Genomic DNA, 22,427 nt, shown 5'->3' with positions numbered 1-22,427 from the left:
AAATGAAAGTATCTTTATTTTATTTGAACGTTTTGACTTTTTATTTAATAAAATATCTTCTCATTGATGACTTAATTTAAAATTACTTCTAAATTATTTTTTTTATATAATTTTGAGTCCATTTTTTATGGATATTATGATCTCTGATATCAATAAATTCAAACATACTGATACTAATTTCTAAAGAAAAATCGATATTTTTCATTTGAGTATGAATTCTAAAATTTTTGTGGCACAGAATGGTTAATAATATACATCAACTATTAAACTAGAAAATAAAAATTAATAACATATTTCAACAATCTACTTAAGATGATTCATTTTTACTTTTATTTTATCACTATCTCACACTTTCAATAAAATATTCGTAATCACATGCCATGAGAATAAAAATAACGTTTCTATATTATATTAGTCTATATGTAGATATAACATGATGTATTTTATGTTGGTATGTACAATGCAAATGACAAAAGTAAGAAAAGAATACCTTTCATTATTTAAAAAAAAGTATTCTCTTATATTAATTCAACTCTAATTATCCAAAAGTATTCTGAAGAACTTATTCATATATATTACAAATTTAATATTTTATAGTATCTGTATTATTTCACTAAACGATTTTTTTCATTTATTCATTTTTATAATTATCAAAAATTTTCGTTTTTTTAACTGTAGAAATAATCGCCATCGATCAAAGTAATCTATCAATTGGTATGAGTAAAAAAATCTATTTACATTTAAATACCTTGATAAGGTATGTATGTATGTGCATATTTATATTTAGGTAATTGCACCATCTTAATTGTTTTTTTACAATTTTCTTCACGTAAATCTTTTATTTACGTGTGTATAAATAATGTTTTAACTGCTCAAAAACTATTTAGACGGTTTGTGTCCAGTTATATTTTTTAGTTGTTGTTTATAAATTTCAGCTTCCTCTTCCTTCAGTTGAAGTTGTTTCCTATACTCGGCAGCTAACTTTCGCGCTTCAATTAATTGTTTATTTAATGTTGCTATATCCATTGCAGGTTTTATACTATCTTCATTTGAGCAGTTATTAATATCTTCAGTTACTTGTTCAATATCATCGTCTAAATGTAATAAAAGTGGACCGTCATTTTTTACAATGGATACTTTTACGTTTTTCTAATTGACAAAATAAAAATTTTTCCGTTAGTTAAATTAGAATGTTTTAAAAGAATGATATAGTATCTATTTAACTTATTACCTTTGTTATTGGAGTTGTACTCTTTTTAGTTTTAATATTCACCAGATTTTTTTTGCTGGTAGGTATGGAAGAGATATAATATTTTCCTGCTTTATTTTCCACGATATTTTTTTTCAAAATATTAGGACCTCTTGTTGAAGAATTCAAAATAGGCAAACTCTCTTCTGTCACCTGTTCTGATGTTGATAGTTGTGAGTTAACTTGTATCCTTTTTAAGCCAATATTTTGACCTCTTGTTAAATTTAGTGCTAATTTACCAGCTTCTAAAATGTTATAAAATAATAAATAAATGTATATGATTTATGAATAGACTTTAAAAGAAAAAGCGATAGTAGATTATTTCCTTGTTAGTACCTGTTAGCACGACTGTTCGACCACTTTCCATAGCACTTTCTACTATACTAGAATCTGTGTCTATCGGAATCATCGTAATACCGTGCGCTTGGAGTAACCGCAAAGGTTGTTCCAAATTACCAAATCCCAAAACTTTGTTGTTCCTCAATGTACTATTTTCAATGCTAGTGATTCTGGCACTTATATCTATTTTGATAAAGTTTATTAATATTATACATATTATTATCATTACTATTATTGTTGTAAATATAATCATTACTACCATCATCTTCGTCCTCATCATTATCATCTTCCATATCATGATTTCCATCATCCTCATTCTCTTCTTTATTATTAACTTCTTCATCATCATTATCACCATATTCATTATTATTACCTCCATCCTGAATACCATCAATATCATGATCATTTTCAGTATTATTTACATTATCATTATCGTCTAGATGAATTTCGTTATCAGCATCTCTTCTAATATGTGAAACTGATGATATTGGAACTTGTTGAAAGATCATCTTTGGTTTTTTTAATGTGTGATGAACTGTATTGAATAAGTTATTTTTTTATTTACCACATCTGTTATCATTTATGTTATCTTAACCTAAAGATCTTTAAATTTTTTATTACTAATTTAGAATTTTAATTCGGTGGTACCTTGAAACTGTTTACGCTTATGTAGATTCAATTGTTGCTGCAATACATATTGATATTCCTGTTGTCGTTCAGCTTCCATCTTTATAAGATTATGAGTAGCTTCTTCTAACTCTTCAGAATGAATCAAGTTTTCAGCTGATCCAATTGTTGATATTTCTCTTTCTTGTTGCAAAATGTCGACCAAATCGAGTCGATCATGTTCCAATGCAAGACTAATGGGAGTTTTATCAAATTTACTAACAGCATTTGGATCAGCACCATGTTCTAGTAATACATGCATTACTTCTATGTGATTTCGTTCTACAGCCCAATGTAGTGGTGTCATTTTGAGCTGAGAAAAAATATCTATAAATACTTTACACAAATATTTATGAAGAATGTAATAACTAAACTATAATTTTTTTTACCATATCTCTACTATCCACATCTGCACCATACTTAAGCAATAACAAAGCCATTTCATGATGGCCTTCGTATGCAGCCATATGTAGTGGTGTACGATCCACTTTTGTTCTTGCATCACGTGAAATTCCAGCTTTTAATAATACTTCGGCAGTTTCTAATCTATTTTTTTGTGCTGCAAAATGTAAGGCACTAGTTCCTAACTGAAATGGTTATGAATGATGAATATATCGAATTTTTACATAAAATATGATTTGTCCATGTATTGAAAATGAGATGTAAACTAAAAATACCCAGTCTGTGGTGAATGGAGCACCTCTGCACATGAGATCTCGAACAGCTTCTGTTTTTCCTTCTGCAGCATTGGCTAATAGTTGTTTTCCTAGTTCTACTATGGAAAAGGCATCTTGTGAATGTGATTGTCGTAATGTGTCATTTGATTTCTGGTGGGTTTGATCACAATAAAGGAATTCCACCTGTAATACACGTTATTTGTTATTTGAGAGACAAGTTTTAAGAGTTAGTTATTAAAATATTAATTATAGCATTGACTAATACTTACCGGAATCAATGTTTCAGTGTTGAATTCCTCATCCGTAACAGCACAAATCGTTTCAGATTGCATGATTTTTCATAAAGTTGTAGGATATTTTTGATATTATATATACTGAAAAATAAAATATAATCTCAACAATATTCATTATCAATAGTTTGATAATTCGATAAAATAACATTTCTTAAATGCTGAACAGCTTTGGAGAAATAAAAAATTGACGTTGGCGATATAAGTTAAAAGATTGATGGTTAAACAAGTATCAAATCATCATAAAAGTGGTTCATTACATCATTGTAATAATACAGTCAAGTAATCGTCATTATTTTTGTTAATTACAAAAGTCCTGTACAATTATTTTTCAAAAATATCATCTTTACAGGATGTTTTTATTTAACACGATATGTTCGCATTTTGAGATGTACTTCCTGTTCCTGTTCATTAAACGGAAGTTCCTTACCATAGGCTCTTAGTGTTCACTCAAATAAACAAACAAATATCATTTGAAAAATAGTAACAAAAAATTTCTATTGATTTACTTACAATTATGACATTATTAAGTCATACGTTTTGATAATAACTGTGTCTAAATATGAACACACAATTTTTATGAATTGGTGGTGTATAATTCACAGGTTATTCACGTAAATAATGTGCCAAACGGTCAAGAAAATGGTGGCTTATTCGCGCCAATCGTATGGACATATTCCGTCAATTCAAATATTATTTTTGCAATTTGGTTTTCAATTGATTCTCATTTATACTTCGTTAACAGAAATAGCATTATTATTATTTTTTTTTATTCGTTGACTGTACCTATTAGATATGTACATATGTTTGTGCAAACTATACTATTCATAAATAAGAATAATAAATAATAATGATAATGATAATGAACATAGTGATAATAGTGATAATCATGTGCTTCGGAACAATACATGTATAGGTTAGAAAGCGATTGGGATGCCGCTAAGCGGATGGAATGAAAACTAATATTTAAAAGTTGTCAGTAGCTCTCTCTAGTCAAAAAAAATTTTGACAACTAATCGTTCCAATCGATAAAAATTTCGGAGCAGACAGAAAATAAGATTTCATACCGACTTGTCAGTCGTCGTTGATCCATCCTATCTATCTTTTGGTCTCAACTGTTTTGGTTGTTTGTATACGTATTGGCATTTAAATAGCATAACATGAGTATGTATTTACATTTCATAACAGTACATATTTATTTTAATTCATTCACAATGATATTTTGGTAGAAATTTTTTACTTTTTGGGTTTATTTGGACGTTTTTTCTTTTTATCATCTAACCGGTAAGGACCCAATTTTTTCCTCACCATTGTCCCACGCCACCAGGATTGAATTTTAATTATACATTTTTGTTTATATTCTTCACGTTCTCTTTGAATGCGATTCAGTTCCTTTTCTTTAAGATATTTGTCAATAAAAGCTTGTCTGTCTGCATACTTGACATTAAAAATGAAAACAATGTGTAGTTATTTATTCAAGTGTTTGTTTACTTATGTCTATTTGTTATTTCTTAATATACTGTACAGGTGAATATTTAATTTTTCTTTCTACATATTTTATATGCATATACATACCGTAGTCTCTAATTGCTTTAGAGTTTCTTGCTTTGCTTTAAGACCTTCCTCTAAAGTTCCATTTTTTGTCTTATACATTTGCATTTCTTCATCATATCGTTGTTGCCAGTATTTTATAGCCCGGTCATTACACTTGTAAAAAAAAGTTTTGAATAAAATTTATTCAATAAATGTAAAACAACATGAATGAATAGTTGGAAAAGTTTATCACAAAAACATGTATGACCAATAAATTGGTTCAAAGATAGATTGGGTTTTTCAATTTTTTTTTTACGGATTGAAACATATTAACCGGAAAGTAAATGACAAATTCAAACCGATAGAACTCAATTAATCGATTTGAAATAAATTGAAACCAATGAAAAAAAAACATTCTATCTAAAGCTTTTTAGAATACGAGTTTGAAGAAAATTTTCTATTTTCATTTTATTGGAAACGATCAAGAATATCTTTATCAAAAACAATTCAATTTATTTAAGTATAAACTATACTAATCATTTGTAATTAATTCATGAATAAATATGAATATTAATATTATCATTTTCAACGTTGAATAGTCACTTTAGAATGAATAAAAAAAAGAAATAGTAAAACATTATCTAGAGGTAAAAAATGAACAAAAGTGCATGATGAATATTTTACCTTATATTCTTACCGAAATTTTTTCCTTGATAAAAGTCTCAATTTCCAAGGTAATCAATTGTTCATTCTTCTCACGATTTGCAAAGTCATCTAAAATTTTGTTCAAACGTTCAATAGTTAACATACATCTTAAACAAATTTGTTCCAAAAGTGATAAGTCAATGTTGGTTTTTAAAAAATTAAACATGTTTTTAAATACTGAAGATTAATAACTAATTTATGAAAAGTCAGTAAAGTTAGGAAAAAATGTTAAAAATTTAATTATGATTCAAGTAAAAAAGTAAACTTTGCTGATATGCATGTATTATATCAATTCTTTTAAAGTTTTGAAGAGTTTCACATAAGCGTTTTGCTCGCTCGATTGATCAATAGTTTGTTTCTTCGCAACATAACACTGCAAAATTCAGTAGAATTATAATTGATTTAAATAACCATTTTACAATTAATTATAGACTATTACAATTAGCTGATTGAAGAAGTTTCGGATACATAATTTATCATCTCTTAATTGCGATACTTCATAATTATGTGGTAATTACCGGACTTAATAAATTAAAACTAAATATTATCTCTATGAACTCTCATTTACGTTTATATGTATAATTATTTAATAGTGATGATATATTTTATTAATAGAATAGGGAAATTGTTTTTCGAGAAAAGAACATTCGAATTTTTTGACTTAAAAAAATTTTTATTCTTCTATAAATATTTATGATAAAAGTGAATATCATATTCCACATATTTTCATCAAATTTTTTATATTTATACTTCAACTTGTCTCGTGCTTGTTGAAATCAATGTTTTTTAGCTTATTTTATTAATTTATTTTTCAAGTGGCTCCTCATATCGATGACTTTATGATAATAAAAAAAAAACTTAATTATAAGATGGTATTAATTGAAATTTAATTAATTACAGCAGTTGATCTTTTCACTTCATATTAAACAATATTTCTGATTATTTTTATATTTCATTTATATGCTGCTATTAATACTCAGGTAAATTAAATAAATTTCGTGGTTTTTAATAGAATGATACCATTGGTGAAACAAATGTCATAACATTGCTAATAATTGTTTGTTATAAATTTGAAAATCAATTATAATCATTCTTTTGCATTATCACAAAAACATCTATAATAAATAACTTTTGTAATAAATAGTTCATTATTTGTAGCAAACTCAAATAATAAAAAAAAATATTGAATGTTCAATAGAGAAATATACTTCACTTGGCATGTTAAAAATAAATATTTAGTCAATAAACATATCAATATCCATTCACAAAACATAATGATAGATGTTTGTATGGCAGCATGCGTGTGTTGATCACATTTGATGAAAAAGCTATTAAATAAAATATATTATAAGTTTACAAATTTACAGAGTATGCGTGGTATTTGGCACGTAACTCCAGCGACGGCGCATTATATGTAGCCATCATCATCATCACTACACCACCTTTTGTGATAGTAGTATAGAGAAAGGGTAGCGGTGAAGGTTCACCTACCCTCAGACAAGTCGGCTGCTCGATCATCGTCATTGTAATTGTTTGTTGTGTTGCCAGATTCATTGTGAATGTTGCCATTTCATAATTGTGTTGTTCTCTTCATGATTATCATTCTCATACCCATTTAATTCTTTCCATCACGCGTCATTTTTGTACGCATGACTATTAAACATATCATTTTTGTCATTGTTATTGTAGTCATTAAATTGCCAACAACATACCTTTCAAACTCACATATTTTATTTTGTGCGGGTTTATTATTTGACTTATGCGCAAAATTCCTGTGCAGTATACGCTTCCACACCAATTTAACTCGTATATACATCTGTCGACGGGGGGTTACCGGGTCATACCAGTTGTCCTAGTTTTTGGCTGCCAATAAAAAGATATAGAAACTGCTCAGACTATTAGATTACTTCCTTTGTTTTAGACTGTTTTCCATAAGATTTTAATAATTGACATTTTACTGATAATCAATTGTATTATCCAGTGTAGTATTTACACCAAAACTATGACTGCATCTGTTGTATTTATTTTGACATTATTTTTATAGTGATTCACAATGAAGTTTAAGGGTAAACAATTTTATATCTTGTGACTAATAAGCCTAGTAACTAGACATGTTTACAATAAACTATCCCTTGCGATTGTTCACTTTGAAAAAGTAAGTATTTAACACCAAATAATTTATTATTTTCTTTATTAATAATTTTTTAAAACTTGTGTTGTGTACATAAATACCGCAGTGATAGGTGCAGGATCACGCTTAATGAGTCCCTATTGGAGTAGGCGTTGATAGGGTTAGTGTGTTGATATTCCACTGTTGATCTTCATTAATATAAGGATAAAAGAGTTTGACATTTATGAGTTTAGTTTTTATACGCCTGACCAATTTTCATTTACTCTACTCAGTAAAGGATATAAACATTGATATACCGACACTGATTTATAGCAAAAATGAATTTTAAATAAATGATGAATGAAATATTTTTTAAAAATATAAATTTTTAAAATGCAATTGAATCGCTATCAATTCAATAAAAATATCAATTATTTGATCAATTTTTCATTTCATAGTAATAAAAATTATTGTTATATCAATGACTTGATTTATATTTTATAGAATTGAAATAAATAGAAAAAAAAAATAATAAATAACCACAATTTCATTATGAATGTATTTCATTTTTCAATGTTATCCATTAATCAAAATTACTTTTTAAAAGCTGCCGTGAAGCATTAACTAAGCCGAGCACTGAAGTGATATATTAATTCATAAATCCCTCATTCTTTATTCAGAAACATTTTTTCAATTTATGAAAACTGTAATAAAATACTTTTCATATCCTATTATTTCTGATGAGTTTAAGGATAAAATAAAATTTTAAAAATGAGAATAATATAACTTCACTTTGTATTTAATACATTTCATTTTTATTATTTTATGCTTTAGTTGGTAAACGTATTATAAAACAGTTTAATTAGAATTATTATAATAATAGAAGATAAACATGTTTATAAATTGAATTCTTGAATTGAAACGTGAATAAGTTTTTATAACAATTTCGGATTCTTGTATTATGGGTGCAAAATAGTGACGCATGCGTTTTATTATAGTACGAAATATTGACGTTTAGATACGTTGCTCTGTAGCTATTTGACGAATGTATTTGATCGATAGAAAAATTTTATATCTAATTCATACTTTATTTTAATTTTAAGCAGTTACATTTCACACTATATCGATCATTTATTCATCTTCACCGCGATAATAACGTCTATTATAGATTACAGATAATTGACAGAATTGATTTATGACATTACACTCTCGGTTTATTTTTATGAAAGCTTATCGATATTACATCAAATTCAGTCTACGCTTTCCATCATAATTGGATTATGGACTTTAGTCTTATATTTTTCTTCAGAAATGAAAATTAATCTGTCATGCAGTATAGGTGCATCAGCTTCTTCCTTGGTCATACTTACTGAATTCAGTAGAATGCCAAGTGTGGAGTTTAATCATCAGATCATCTCTCCAGATCATCATTTGCACTATTGGATCAGTATTGACCCTACTGAATGACAATTAAACAAAAATCTTGTATTTGAATATATATGTTTTTTACAACATAGTATGTATGAGAATAATTTTTCAAAACGGCATCTCGTGTCTAATTTCGGAAACAACAGTTTTAGATGAAAATAATTTATAAATCATAAAAGCATAAATTGCTTTTTTTATGAAACATCTTTATACGTTGTCTTGAATATTTTATAACATTTTTATGATAAGAAACCTAATTTACATCAATTTACTATCTAAAAGAGAATAAATTGTATCATTCTTATTACCTTTATTTCCTTTGTTATTATTTTTGTTTTTAAAAAATATTTACTATTTCATAACTTTAATTTATTCAGATTGCAGATTGAGTATCAGTAAAGTATAAAGTGTAGAAGGACGTAATACATTTAAAGGAAAGAAATGACGCGTACGTGACGACGACGTCAGAATGACATCATGAAGAGCTGTTTGGTGGTGCAGGGGATCATGTGGGTAATTTTGGTACTCGTGTCGGGCGGTAAGATATATGAATATGACATACATATAAATTTATATATGTTCATTTAGCTTCATTTTATATTCTTTCATCTAACAACAATCTTTTTATTTCCCTCATAAATGTTATAGGATGTACTGGAAATCCAGATGCAAAACGCCTCTACGATGATCTTCTGTCAAATTATAATAAATTAGTACGGCCAGTGGTTAATGTTACCGATGCACTCACTGTTAAAATTAAACTCAAATTATCGCAGCTTATTGATGTAGTTAGTATATTTTTTTTTTTTTTTATTAATATTTCATACATATTAAAAAAAGTACTTGCAGTACTTTTAGAGAATTATTTACTTTTTCTTCTTCTTTTTATAGAATTTGAAGAACCAAATAATGACGACAAATCTCTGGGTAGAGCAGGTGAGATAAGCTTCATCATTGCAACTGCACTTCAAAAAATCGATAAGATTATCGCCCATTCATGTTTTTTATTTTCCGTTACAGTCGTGGTATGATTATAAGCTGCAATGGGATCCTAAAGAGTATGGAGGAGTGGAAATGCTGCATGTACCATCTGATCACATATGGAGGCCTGATATAGTACTATATAACAAGTAGGTCAAAACTTTACTTCATAAAGAAGTTTATGATAATTTTTTTATATTTATTTTAATTTCATTTTCAGTGCTGATGGTAATTTCGAAGTCACTCTTGCTACAAAAGCGACTTTGAATTATACAGGTAGAGTGGATTGGAAGCCGCCTGCCATTTACAAGTCTTCCTGCGAAATTGATGTCGAATATTTTCCGTTTGATGAACAAACATGCGTTATGAAGTTTGGCTCATGGACTTACGATGGATTTCAGGTAAACACTAATTGCATTCTATCTTCATTTCATATAATAACATGTTTGGAAACATGTTATGCATTTGTATGAGTAAAACACCACGTGTAAGCACTTTGTAATGCTATTATACACGTTCAAATACATTCATCAGACATAAGAGTAATTATTCACAAGGGATCATATGTTAACATGTGTACCATTCTGTTCGATGATAACATATGAATGGATAAATCTCATAACAGTTGTTCTCTATTTTTTTCAGGTTGATTTGAGGCATATCGATGAAGTTCATGGAAATAATGTTGTGGATATTGGTGTTGATCTTTCAGAATTTTATACGTCGGTTGAATGGGACATTCTTGAAGTTCCTGCAGTCAGGTATTAAGTTCTATTTATTCATCCGTTTTTAAAATTAAAGTTCAAAGATGACATATCTTTTCAATTGAACTTAATTTCCAATAACCTTATGAAAGAAATTTTAATATGCGGGATGTTATTAAAAATAAATAAATGGCTTTTTTAAATAACTGATAATGAACTAAATTCTGACCTTTCAGAGTTTGATAGATTGAATTATCTTCAAATATCAAATGCTATTAAATTAACTTTGATGTTTATTATTTATAATCACAATATAAAAATATATACTCCACTTTTCAATCTTTTTTATGAAATCTTTTAGTCACTCCAATTTTATTATGTATTTTAAAATTAAAAAGAGACAAGATGTTCTATTACTTGAACAAAAAAAATTTATTTTAAGACTATCCAATAATAGATGTGACCTAATTATCAATTTTGCACTCATGTCAATAAAAAATAGATTTTGTGAAAAGTTTCTAACTTAGTTTATCTATGATGTTACTTCAATTAAGTTTTAAATTGTTTTCCTTAGTTTAACAAAAATATATAACTATAACAATTATATTTCAGAAATGAAAAATATTACACGTGTTGTGATGAGCCTTATCTTGATATCACCTTTAACATAACAATGAGACGAAAAACATTATTTTATACAGTAAATCTAATAATACCCTGTATGGGAATATCATTTTTAACAGTTTTGGTTTTCTACCTACCAAGTGATAGTGGAGAAAAGGTAAGAATTCATAAAAATATTCTTCAATCATGATAGTATGTGTGTTCATGACCTAAGTGTATTTTGTTTTCGTAAAAAACATTGTTGTATTTATTTTAGGTCAGTCTCTCAATCTCCATTCTTTTATCATTAACTGTGTTCTTCCTCCTGTTAGCTGAAATTATCCCACCAACGTCATTAGTGGTTCCCCTGTTGGGTAAATTTGTATTATTTACCATGATACTCGACACATTCAGGTAAAAATAAAAAGCACAAAAGTATGATTTTATTTTTTATGTACTTTCTATTTGTTCAATCTAAATATTATTATTGCTTATTATATAGTATATGTGTGACGGTCGTTGTCCTAAATGTCCATTTTCGATCCCCACAAACTCACATCATGGCACCTTGGGTCCGACGTGTTTTCATTCATGTTCTACCAAGACTGTTGGTAATGCGCAGGTAAAACAATTGAAAAAGTTTATTATTTTTTATAAAAAATTGATCAAAATAGAGGATGGAAAATAAATTAAACAATTGAACTAGGCCGCAGTATCAGATAGACAAACGTAGTTATGATCACAGTGGTTATCATACGGGTCATCATCAACGTATAATGGTAAGAACTTGTAATGGTCTAGAAGTTCGAGATCCTACGCTTTTCATGGACGATTCGTCTACTTCTGAACCACAATTGCCACCACCGCCGCATGTACTGTTGTTCCCAAGTGTTGTCAATTCACATAACTCACGGTATTTAACTACTATCATTTTCAATATATCAATAATTCTGATTTCAAAACGATATGAAAACTTTAGCATTCTAAAAGCTAATTGGATTACCAGATTCATGAAATTTTATGTCATTTTAGCGAGTTAGAACCAATTACTTTAGATAGTGGATGCCAAATTCATGGATCATCATCTGCTGTAGCTGCAGGTGCAACTGTAGTACCACAGTCTTCACCTCGACTTGCTGAAACGAATAATTTAGATGAGTTGTGTAAAACTCTTAATAATTGGCATCATTGTCCAGAACTTTACAAAGCTATTGAAGCTATTCGATATATTGCTGATCACACAAAACGAGATGAAGATGCAACTCGAGTAAGTGTCGTTTTATATCTAATATTGATAGATATACAGCATTGAAGTATTACTATATAAAGAAGAAAATAATATATCACTAGTATGTACATGTAGTCTCGTTGTTTGGAATTCATTCCACTAAGTAAATCTTATTTTAATTGATTACTTCCATACTTTAATACAATATTAAATTCATTTATTCACATAATATTTATTTTGTGTAATTAATTTTCAACCACTTAATTATGTTTACTTTAAAGACTTTTTTTCATCAGACTATTGATTGATTTAGGAAATTTTTTATGAATAAATGAACCAATTGATAAACAGATCAGATTAATGAAATAAAAATTTAATTTTGTTCCAATGAAAACATTATTATTTAGAAAAGTAAAAATAAGCTTTATTAAAGTCCTAATTTTTTACAGTAATAGTGAATAATAAAAAAATGGAATTTTTTTATAGGTAAAAGAAGATTGGAAGTACGTGGCGATGGTATTAGACAGATTGTTTTTGTGGATATTTACACTTGCTGTTGTTGTTGGGACCGCCGGTATAATTTTGCAAGCACCAACTTTGTACGATGATCGTATCCCTATTGACATTAGATTATCAGAAATAGCTTCAACCACTGCCAAACCGCACATCGTGGCAACTCTTTGAGTATGTATGTAATAGCATTTACGCCGTATGGTGCAATATACTTCGTTATACAAATAATACATCCATAAAACCCAATTCCATTCAAAAAGAAAAATAAAAAGACTGACAGCGATATGTCTTGTTAAGTCAGCAATATGTATGTGTATGTGCTTATTGATTAAGCGCAATAACATAAATGAGAAAAAAACTCAACTTGCCGAAGTTCATAATAATTTTCTTTAAAATTGAGTATTAATTTATATATAAATATTCAAGAGGAGTAAATATAAATTATAATAATAGTGCAAATAATAATGTATAAACAGTGTAAAATTTTTCAACGTCATGTTTTAAACTTGATTCATTCCTGATTATAATGTGAAAATTAATTGAATCTTTAGATAATTTAGCTAATAATGAACATAATGATAAATGATATTAATTATGAAATAAAATATATGAATAAATAAATAATGTGACTAGTGCGTGCATAAAATATGAAAATTATTGTAGTACATTAACAATTTTAGTAAGTATACAGGAGGGAAAATATCCACCTGTTGCAGACTCAGGAAGAGATTTTATTTGTTTTTTAAGTAACATGTACTACATCGATTTTATTGCATATATTATATAGGGGCCAGTTGGAAATAATGTAGAAATAAGGGATTTAAATGAATGAAGGTGCATAATGCGTCTGTCACACAATGAAATTCTAAATTTCTGTTTCTCATGCAAAGAAACAGAAAATGTTGGGTCGCATCTCATTATATAAACGGCCCACATATTGTTGCTCACCTTATATAAAGATAAAAAAAAATATATATATATATATGTAATTTAAAAAGTATTTGCATATTATATTAACTGTATGGCCATTCAATGATAATAATTTCTTTATAATATTTCATACGCGAGTATATGTTTGAGTGTGAAATATGTAGTAAATTCAAAAGAATGTATAAATTATTACATCAAGTATATTTCTTAAAAATGTGGCAAATACATGGAAACATAATTGTTATTAATATTATGTTTGTTAAATTTTATTAAGGATGTACTTGTGAACTTTGTATAGTTTATTTACCACACGACAAATGATAAAGGCATATTCAGCACATAAACTTTCATAAATAAAAAAAATAATTATTCGAAAGTTCAATGATGGCTCTAAAAAATGATAATTCAATTAATATCATATTATAAATCTCTCTAGTCACGATAATTTTAGATTATCTACAGGATATAAGAATATTGCAGAATTTATTTCCTGTAAAGCCATAGATTAATTTGATGGATCTCTTATTTATTATATTTTATTATATTTCATGAACATATTAAAATATGTTACATAAACTAAAAATAAAATGGAGGATGTTAAACCGATCCACAATATATATTTCACTTTTTGTATTTTCTAAAATAATAATTATATTAATTATTATAACGGAATTTCTTAGTTTTAAATAAATAATAATACCTTATGGAGATATTGTAATATTTATCTGTATATAACAAATAAGGAAATGATATAATTATTTAAAAATACTTTTAACACTAACAATACTTTTATTACACAACATATTATTTTAAATTGTCACTTAATCGATTAAAATACAGATACATTTTTTGTTTATTTAATTTAATTCGACCAATTTCCCGTAGATATAAAATTTTTTATTTTATGCAAAAACCTACAATGTTTTTTGAAATTTCATTTGCTAATTTTTTCTAATCCTTATTCTAAATAGATTTGGAGTAAACTCCAATAATTTACTCCAATATAAAAAATGGATAATATACCCGTAATATTGATGAATAATTGTAGATTATTGTATATAAAAGTAGATAAATTGAATCGGTTTACTTTTTTTTAATAAATAACTTTCCATTAAATTTACGATAGCAATGTGTTTACATTCAAAACAATGTCAGCTGACTAGGTATAGAATTTATTTTACTAGGGATATTTGATGGTTGAGCAGTAATTTTCTAACCTGGGGAATTTATAAGCTGCGCAATATCGAAAATTATCGAAACATAAAGCACCAGAGAAAAATCACTCAAAACGTTGCAGAGTGTTGAGTTGAACAAAAGGTATGTAAGTGTGAAATTACTACATAACAAATATTATACCAATTTTTGATATATTCTAGAAAAATTCTATGAATTTACTCTTCATTTCAGTTTCATTCTCCATTCAATTGAAAAACTATTCAATCAGCAAAATGCAGGGCCTGAGTTTCAGTAGTCTCAAAAAACACCCATCTGTAAGTACAAATAAGTACTGTGAATATTTATATAACTACTTAGTAAAGATTACTTTATTATTTATAAAATGCAAATAATAAAAAATTTATTGATATAACTTATATAATGAAATTTCTTTTTTTAATAGTTAATTCCAATCTATGTCTGTGTCTTTGCTGGATTAGTTGGATCTGTTGGTTATTTGGTACGTTTAGCTACCAAAAGTCCTGAAGTAACTTGGCTTCCAAAAAAAAATACAGAACCATGGGAAGCTTACAAAGAGCGCAACTACAAGGTAAGACAATGTTACTTTGTTAAAATGTATTGTTGTAAAGAAAAATAAATGAATTTCGTCAATTATTACACTATTGTATGGTTGATATTCTATTGTTGAAATGGTAACAATTAGACATAGCATCTTCTTTATCACAATTAACCTAACAATTTTTGTTTCAGCTTTACGCTACTCCTGAATATGAACAACAAATCAAATCATTCAAACCTCCCAGTTACTAATAAGTTATCATCGAGTTGATAAAGTTTAAATAAATAAGTATGAAGATATATCTAATGTAGTATCATTATTAAATAATAATTTGCATCATTCAGTCATCAATTGATAACTATGATGTATTAAAACCATATTCAGAGATTTTTTGTTAAAGAAAATGATATATCCTCAAAGAATGTTATGAGATTAAATCAATTTATTTGATAAAAACTTCAATATAATGTAATTCAGGTTTTTACATTTAGTCATTCTTGTATATATAAAGAAATAAAAATATTTCTAGTCATAAAAAATCGTTAAGATTTCAAGGAATATTTAGAAATTTCATTAGAATGTTAGCTAAAACACTTTTTTTATGAAAAAAAAATTAAATCAGACGAAAATTGAATATGCTGCTCTTCATTTAAGAGGTAATTTTTATTTCTTATTATTTTTATAAATACTTAGTACATAGTGTCAGATATTTATAATAATAGCAAAGAATTGTGCAAAGAATCGAAGTTGGCATCGATTTGATTGTTTATAAAAACTAGTAGAGAAATTTAGAGTTCCAACGTTTTTAATTTTTGGTTATTAAAACTACTATTGATTTATTTATATGCTGATACATTCTGTATTAGAATAGTGATAGCTTGAAAATTTTCTGGTGAATCGTCAAGACAAAATATTTTTTTCATCATTTAAATGTTAACAATACTTTGATCTTAGTCAAAACATCTGAAACAATAATTTAAATTGTGGCACAAATAATATCATGCCAGCGCCATCTTAATAATTTTGTCAGCGCTTCTTGTGACGATATTTGTAAACTCTGCATCAATCGTATACAACAATGGCGCCTAAACTCATGAGTCGTTTCACTGACATTGCTCGATTGTTATCTTTTTAATTAATTAATCATTTGCGATTTTTTTTATTACGTGACCTTTGAATCTCTCTCATGACACGATTATCGTGGAACTGAAAAGCTATTCTTAAATAACAAGTGCCTTTCCGTACTCGCTGATTCATTAGATTGAGTATGGATGATAGGTGAGTCTTAAAAAATTTTCATAATTAAATAAAAAATAAATAAGTTACACAGACTTTTTTATTAAATACTATTTGATAACCTAGAACAATAAATATGAAGCCAGACCGGCTGGAAAGAAAGATAGAAAATCCAAAAAAACATACAAAGAGGAGTAAAAAGGGCAGTGTGAAGGTCAATAAATGGTGTACTGAAGAACGAAATGAAATAAACAGTGAACCAGTACCAGAAATCGACTTTACTCCGGTATTTTGGCAGCAATCAGGAGCTTCACCTCACGTACAGCCTTTGAGAAATAGCCAAAGACTTTTTACAGCTATGTCTGACCCAAGTGTATGTGGATATTCAACAGTGCCTGTCGCTTACGCTATGGAACCTGTGTCAATGCCTCCAGTTTATCCTCTATATAGGCCAGTACCTCAACCAAACTATCGAGCCTTTAGAGGTAAAGTAAGGAGAAATATTCATAATCAAATGGGTTCTCGATTACATCAGAGCAATTTAATAAATGGATATTCAAGTCTCCAAGAAAATCGACCAAACTTTATGACGTCTCCTATATATCAAAATGGAGACTATACCTCATTGCCTCCTACTGCGAACAATCATACGACCAATGATACTGAAGAACTCAATTCAGAACATAGAAGATATTCAGATCCTGGTCTAGGACCTGCTGATTTGCCTCCTTACACCCACAGCGAAGATTCCGATAGTGGCGAAAGTGGAAGTTCCATTACCACTATTGGCAAAAATAATAAACTTGTATTATCTTTAGTAGAACAGGTAAATACTTTAATTATAATTCAAATTATTTTTGATTAACTGAAATTTAATTAAATATTTATTTCATTAAAATGTTTTTTTAGATGACAGCTCTTAGAGAAGTAAATAGTCAAATGTTTAAGCAGCTTCATGAAACAAAAATGTCTCTAGAAAGTGTTAAAGCTGAATTGGGTCGTATGAAACATCAAGTTTCTGTAGAATATCAACCAGGAATGTTATCAGGTATGAATAAACAATACTCGTTTATCATTTATCATATGATACAGTTATTATAATCAACATTATTCATTGGTAAATTTTATTGTAGATATGATCAGTGAAATAAGACAAGCAAATAAAATGTTGGAGGAATCTATAATTACTCGAATTAACACAGTAGTTGAAGAAAAAAATCAACAAAATTTATTGGAACTCAAAGAATTAAGGGTAAGTTTTATTCACATTTATTTCATTGTAATTTCAAATTATTTTTCATCACTTTTAACACAATTCTCGCGCTGTATTAACTAATTTAATTATCAACTGCATCCAAAAATTCCAGTCCTCACAATATATCTTTTACCTGATAAAAAAGAGCCGACAACTCTAAAGTAAATAGAAAATTTAGGACCGAGTGTAGTCTTATAGAAAATGTGGGAACGAAAAAAACAAAACGATCTCGAAAGACTTTGTTTAGTTTTTTTCTTTTACTCAATGTCGGATCCTCACATCATTGGTCCATTAAAAATTTAAAACTGCGTACAAGTTGAGTCGAGCTTTCGGGATATTCTACAACCACCCTTTTCAAGTACTTACAGCCATCAACGAATTGTTTGGACATTCGTATATGATGTTTGATCAGGACCGAGCCAGGTGATGTCGTTTCTTTTGCTCTAGGTTTAGCATTTTTTTGTCCTGATTTAACATGATTTAAATTTTGCTATTAAAATAATCATTAATTCATTAATCAAAATTACTGAATTAACGATATTTTAATAAGATTTTGATAAAATAATTAAATTTTATAAATAATATAATATTGAAAATCATATATTTTTTCTTATTTGCACTTGCACGCACAGACATCCTTACGTTTGCATAGAAATTAGTTAGCTCGTTGTAAAATCGTCGTGCGCTGCATTGCTGATGAATTTCACAAGAGAATCCCACCTTCAGAAATGAGTATCGTTCTTGCAAATACCGACTTCATATGAATACATGTACGTTAAAAGAAAAATATAGAAAAAGAAACTACTCGAGAGATTCCATATGTTATGGAGGCGTAAAATGTTCATGTACAAATGTGCAGCGATAATGAATTCACCGAGTTCTTAGATTCTCTTGAAACTTCCGAGGTCATGTGTTCTTAGTTCAGGTACACAATTTATTATTATAGTCGGTATTACATTGCCATTTAATTGCGACATCAGTAGATCTATCTAAATGCAATTAATTGGATAATTAATTATTGATTTTTTCATTACAAAATTTTATTCTCTATTTTTTGAATCTATTAATCACCTCGATGACTCATTCTCAATTAAAAGTGCTATTCGATAAAGTCTTTTTTTTTAATAATTTTATTTTTAATCCTAAAGTTGCAATATAAAAATTTAATGTACCTTATAATGTCCATCAAAAGTCAGCTGCAATTTATTTGAACTAAATGACGTGTATCACTAGCATTTGATGGATTAGGAAGCCGTGCATAAGTGATCTGATTGCGAGAATAGGGGCGTAGGTCAATCCTAGTGATAGAAAGACGTCAGTGGTTAGGAAAGTGATTATATTTCACTAGGGGTGACACATATATGTGTCTAGTATGTGGTGAGAAAGGGGGATCTTCGAAGTCATGAAAGATACGAGATAGAGAATAGAGTTGAGGCACTTAGCAGTCGTCAGGGCCTCTCCCTCGACCTCTTTCCTCTCTTTACTTGGTCTTCTCAGGTTTCAACCATCCATTAGCTTCATCAACCGCAGCAATGGCTGCTTATATATCCGCCATAGGCGCATACTACGTAATTTCCTAATTGAACCATTGGATATCTTACACTCATATTTTTTTTTGTTTTAATTTCTTCCTAGTTTGTTCAATGCAGGACTGGATTACCTCAGCTAAGGACAATATTATTATCGTTATGGCTATCAAAAGTCAAATTTTTTATAGGTTTTTTTTATTCAATAGGTTTTAATTAATTTGATGCATCAATATAATTACAAAAAACTTTGATGAGTAATTTAATCTTGAAATTTTTATCAAAAAGTAAATATAGCACATATTGAAAAAATGATTTCTATTCAATATGTTGATAAAAAACAATTAAATAATTTATTAAATTTTCTAAAAGATGATAATACTGTCTATTATTGCTTTAGACACTCTTTATATTATTTCGTTGCAGTCATTTCTCATCAAACATCTTAAAAATTATCGTAATAATTAATTAACAAGTTGTTCAATAAAAAATCACAGGATCGTTTAGCTCAAATAACTGAGGAAAAAGCAGTGGCAGACAAACGTATTGTTAAATTGGAAGAAGAAGTAGCTGCTCTTAAGATGACGAAGTAAGTACATTCTTAGGTGTAGATATATTTTGTATACAATCATATCTCTTCTGGCTGTAGCTTATCATTTTTGCAACTAAATCTTAAAGAAAATTGAATTTAATGGGATAAGAGGCTATAGGTAATGCTTTAATGGCTGATAATTTGACCATAACATGGCTTTCGTACTAGCAATGATGATCAGGAGATTGCTGCCCTTGAGGAGGAGACTTTAACTCTACGACGAGAGCTTCAGGAAGCACGAGCACCAAGGAATATCATTCCAAGTCATTCAGCAAAGTGCGTAGATGCTGCAGTAACAAGAACTATTATACCTGTAACTTTTGATACACTCATTAAAAGCAGCACCCCCGTGCGTACCAACATCCATGAGACCCGTCGCTTCAGTTCCATGGGTTCTGGCCCACCTTCATCATCATCCTCTTCATCAACTTCTTCGTCATCTTCTTCTTCTGTTTCGACCTCTTCTTCCTCATCACCTTTATCCCATTCCGACTCGTTGAGGAATTTAGAAAGCATCAATGGTTCAAAGGACATAAAGGAAAAAATGCCGGAAAAAATAAACAATAAAGATCAAGAGCGAAGAAAAGAATCAGTCCAATCATTGGAGCCTGATGAAAAAGAAGCTCTAGAGAAATTGATTCATTTCCATTTTAACAGAGAACAACGACTAGCTCAATCTCAGGATGCTTCTACCAAAAAGACAGAGACATGTCGTCAGAAGAGTGAAGGAGCAAATAATTTAAAGAAATTTTCTGACAATTATCATGTAAACAATGTATCCAGAAATTCAACGTCTTCGTCATCATCATCGGGATCTGATAGTGGTGCTGACGAACGATTCAATGGAAAAAATGGCAAATTAGACAAAAATCAAAGAAAAAATGGTGTAGTCGAGGTTCCAGATGTCGTCGTCGTCGCTGGAAAATCTATGGTACCTAAACATTTATGCTCGACGAGAATCCTACCTCCTAAAGTCCTCAATGCACCTCCACACACCACCTACACCACTGCCTATATTTAGGATACGTACGGGGCCACCACAAGTGTTGTGTGTCGTCACTTGCAGGGGCTTCATTTGGGTTTATTCTTGCCAATTCTTCTGTACAAATATCACGTAGGTCGATCATTGAATCATCAAGCATGTGTATATAATGCAATTGTCTTTTATAGCTGCCTATTTTATTATCTTTTAATCTTCTCTCTAATTTCTCATTTATAGAAAGTAATTTTCCTCTCACAAAACTTTTGCACACTCACTAAAATAACACTTTACTTCTGGTATTTGGATGTCATTTCAATTACTTTTTGTTTTATAATTAATCATTGTGTTGATTGTTTATTAAGTCAATATAATTGAATTTAAAATTGCAACATTTTTTGTTTGGTTTGTTTGCTAGCTTTTTCTATTTCACTTTTCTTTTCATTGGAACATCAACTTGCAGTTATAATTCTGCAAGCGAATGGACAATTCCACTTCTGTTTCTAGTTGGCAGCATGGCTTTGCTCTGAACTATCCGCTTTGCTTGCTTCTAAAGAAAATCTTACAAACATTTCTTTCGACCGATTAGACGAGAAAGGGAAGAAAGAGAGGAAAAGAACGTAACCGGAAACGTGATTTATCAGACTGGAGAAACTGGTGGCAATACTGCATAAAAAGATGAACGACATCAATCAAACCAAGACTGGCTCTACTTCTACTGTTGGGTACGCCAAGGGATCCATTCTGGATGATGTATTTCCAAGCATGACCAATAGTTCTAAGGCTGATAGTGACTATGAGGATGATAGTGATAGCAGCGAGTCTGAACGTTCCATTTTTAGCATTAATGAATCTGGTGTCAGTAGTATCAGTGTAGGTCCAGTGACAGATTTATAAGGATATCTACTTTTTAATATTTGATCAATTTAATAGAAGATAAAGTAAAAAATTTTGAATATCAAAATTATTTAGTATTATATTATCAATTTATTTAATGTTTTAAACATAAAGAATACTTTAATTCAAAGAATATAGTTATTTTAGATAAAAAAAAGTTTTTTCTTAGGTTTTACAAAATATTTTTACACATTTTAAATAAATCAGGCACTTTAATGACAAATTAATTTAGTAATTGCAGTATTTTTATG

General features: G+C 28.7%; 5 protein-coding genes across 17 annotated transcripts; 3 read left to right on the top strand and 2 right to left on the bottom strand.

The window, feature by feature from the left end:
- Positions 1-601: 601 nt before the first annotated feature.
- Positions 602-4,008, bottom strand: Atac3 (Ada2a-containing complex component 3). The gene is made up of 9 exons (XM_035088425.1): positions 3,735-4,008; positions 3,201-3,305; positions 2,932-3,114; positions 2,644-2,841; positions 2,237-2,567; positions 1,848-2,123; positions 1,586-1,771; positions 1,232-1,494; positions 602-1,149 (listed from the first exon to the last, which is right to left on the bottom strand). Exons 2-9 carry the CDS (start codon positions 3,261-3,263, stop codon positions 880-882), a joined length of 1,770 nt encoding a protein of 589 aa, XP_034944316.1. The 5' UTR covers positions 3,264-3,305; positions 3,735-4,008; the 3' UTR covers positions 602-879.
- Positions 4,009-4,303: 295 nt separating this feature from the next.
- LOC118070024 (acetylcholine receptor subunit alpha-like) lies at positions 4,304-14,204 on the top strand. Of its 9 annotated transcripts, none has more exons than XM_035088429.1 (14): positions 4,315-4,385; positions 7,504-7,614; positions 9,375-9,535; positions 9,646-9,785; positions 9,889-9,933; positions 10,018-10,127; positions 10,199-10,379; positions 10,624-10,739; positions 11,295-11,463; positions 11,563-11,699; positions 11,788-11,907; positions 11,992-12,198; positions 12,318-12,552; positions 13,000-14,204. In XM_035088429.1, exons 3-14 carry the CDS (start codon positions 9,475-9,477, stop codon positions 13,195-13,197), a joined length of 1,719 nt encoding a protein of 572 aa, XP_034944320.1. In that variant the 5' UTR covers positions 4,315-4,385; positions 7,504-7,614; positions 9,375-9,474; the 3' UTR covers positions 13,198-14,204. The 9 variants fall into 9 exon arrangements, with proteins under 9 accessions (XP_034944322.1, XP_034944320.1, XP_034944325.1 ...); XM_035088428.1 differs by lacking the exon at positions 4,315-4,385 and adding an exon at positions 6,632-6,984 and having other exon boundaries at positions 7,381-7,614; XM_035088427.1 differs by lacking the exon at positions 4,315-4,385 and adding an exon at positions 6,632-6,984 and having other exon boundaries at positions 7,240-7,614.
- Positions 4,456-5,625, bottom strand: LOC118070010 (dynein regulatory complex protein 9). Its single transcript, XM_035088411.1, has 3 exons — positions 5,452-5,625; positions 4,797-4,928; positions 4,456-4,658 (listed from the first exon to the last, which is right to left on the bottom strand). Exons 1-3 carry the CDS (start codon positions 5,623-5,625, stop codon positions 4,458-4,460), a joined length of 507 nt encoding a protein of 168 aa, XP_034944302.1. The 3' UTR covers positions 4,456-4,457.
- A 971-nt stretch (positions 14,205-15,175) lies between the features above and the next one.
- Positions 15,176-16,068, top strand: ND-MLRQ (NADH dehydrogenase (ubiquinone) MLRQ subunit). 2 transcript variants are annotated; one of them, XM_035088435.1, is made up of 4 exons: positions 15,176-15,273; positions 15,364-15,446; positions 15,575-15,721; positions 15,883-16,068. In XM_035088435.1, the coding sequence occupies exons 2-4, from the start codon at positions 15,405-15,407 to the stop codon at positions 15,940-15,942; spliced, it is 249 nt and encodes an 82-aa protein (XP_034944326.1). In that variant the 5' UTR covers positions 15,176-15,273; positions 15,364-15,404; the 3' UTR covers positions 15,943-16,068. The 2 variants fall into 2 exon arrangements, with proteins under 2 accessions (XP_034944326.1, XP_034944327.1); XM_035088436.1 differs by having other exon boundaries at positions 15,181-15,277.
- Positions 16,069-16,770: 702 nt separating this feature from the next.
- Positions 16,771-22,106, top strand: LOC118069982 (pinin-like). Of its 4 annotated transcripts, none has more exons than XM_035088367.1 (7): positions 16,771-16,969; positions 17,054-17,753; positions 17,837-17,975; positions 18,061-18,179; positions 20,206-20,297; positions 20,469-21,231; positions 21,869-22,106. In XM_035088367.1, the coding sequence occupies exons 1-7, from the start codon at positions 16,959-16,961 to the stop codon at positions 21,959-21,961; spliced, it is 1,917 nt and encodes a 638-aa protein (XP_034944258.1). In that variant the 5' UTR covers positions 16,771-16,958; the 3' UTR covers positions 21,962-22,106. The 4 variants fall into 4 exon arrangements, with proteins under 4 accessions (XP_034944258.1, XP_034944262.1, XP_034944259.1 ...); XM_035088371.1 differs by having other exon boundaries at positions 21,698-22,012; XM_035088368.1 differs by having other exon boundaries at positions 20,469-21,414; positions 21,869-22,003.
- The last annotated feature ends 321 nt before the right edge of the window (positions 22,107-22,427 follow it).

The sequence above is a fragment of the Chelonus insularis genome, unplaced genomic scaffold (genome assembly GCF_013357705.1).
Source record: "Chelonus insularis isolate UGA/USDA-ARS -01 unplaced genomic scaffold, ASM1335770v1 contig_4_pilon, whole genome shotgun sequence".
NCBI lineage: Eukaryota > Metazoa > Arthropoda > Insecta > Hymenoptera > Braconidae > Chelonus > Chelonus insularis.
Note: the sequence above shows the minus strand (reverse complement) of the source record. Positions and strands in the feature narration are given on the sequence as shown.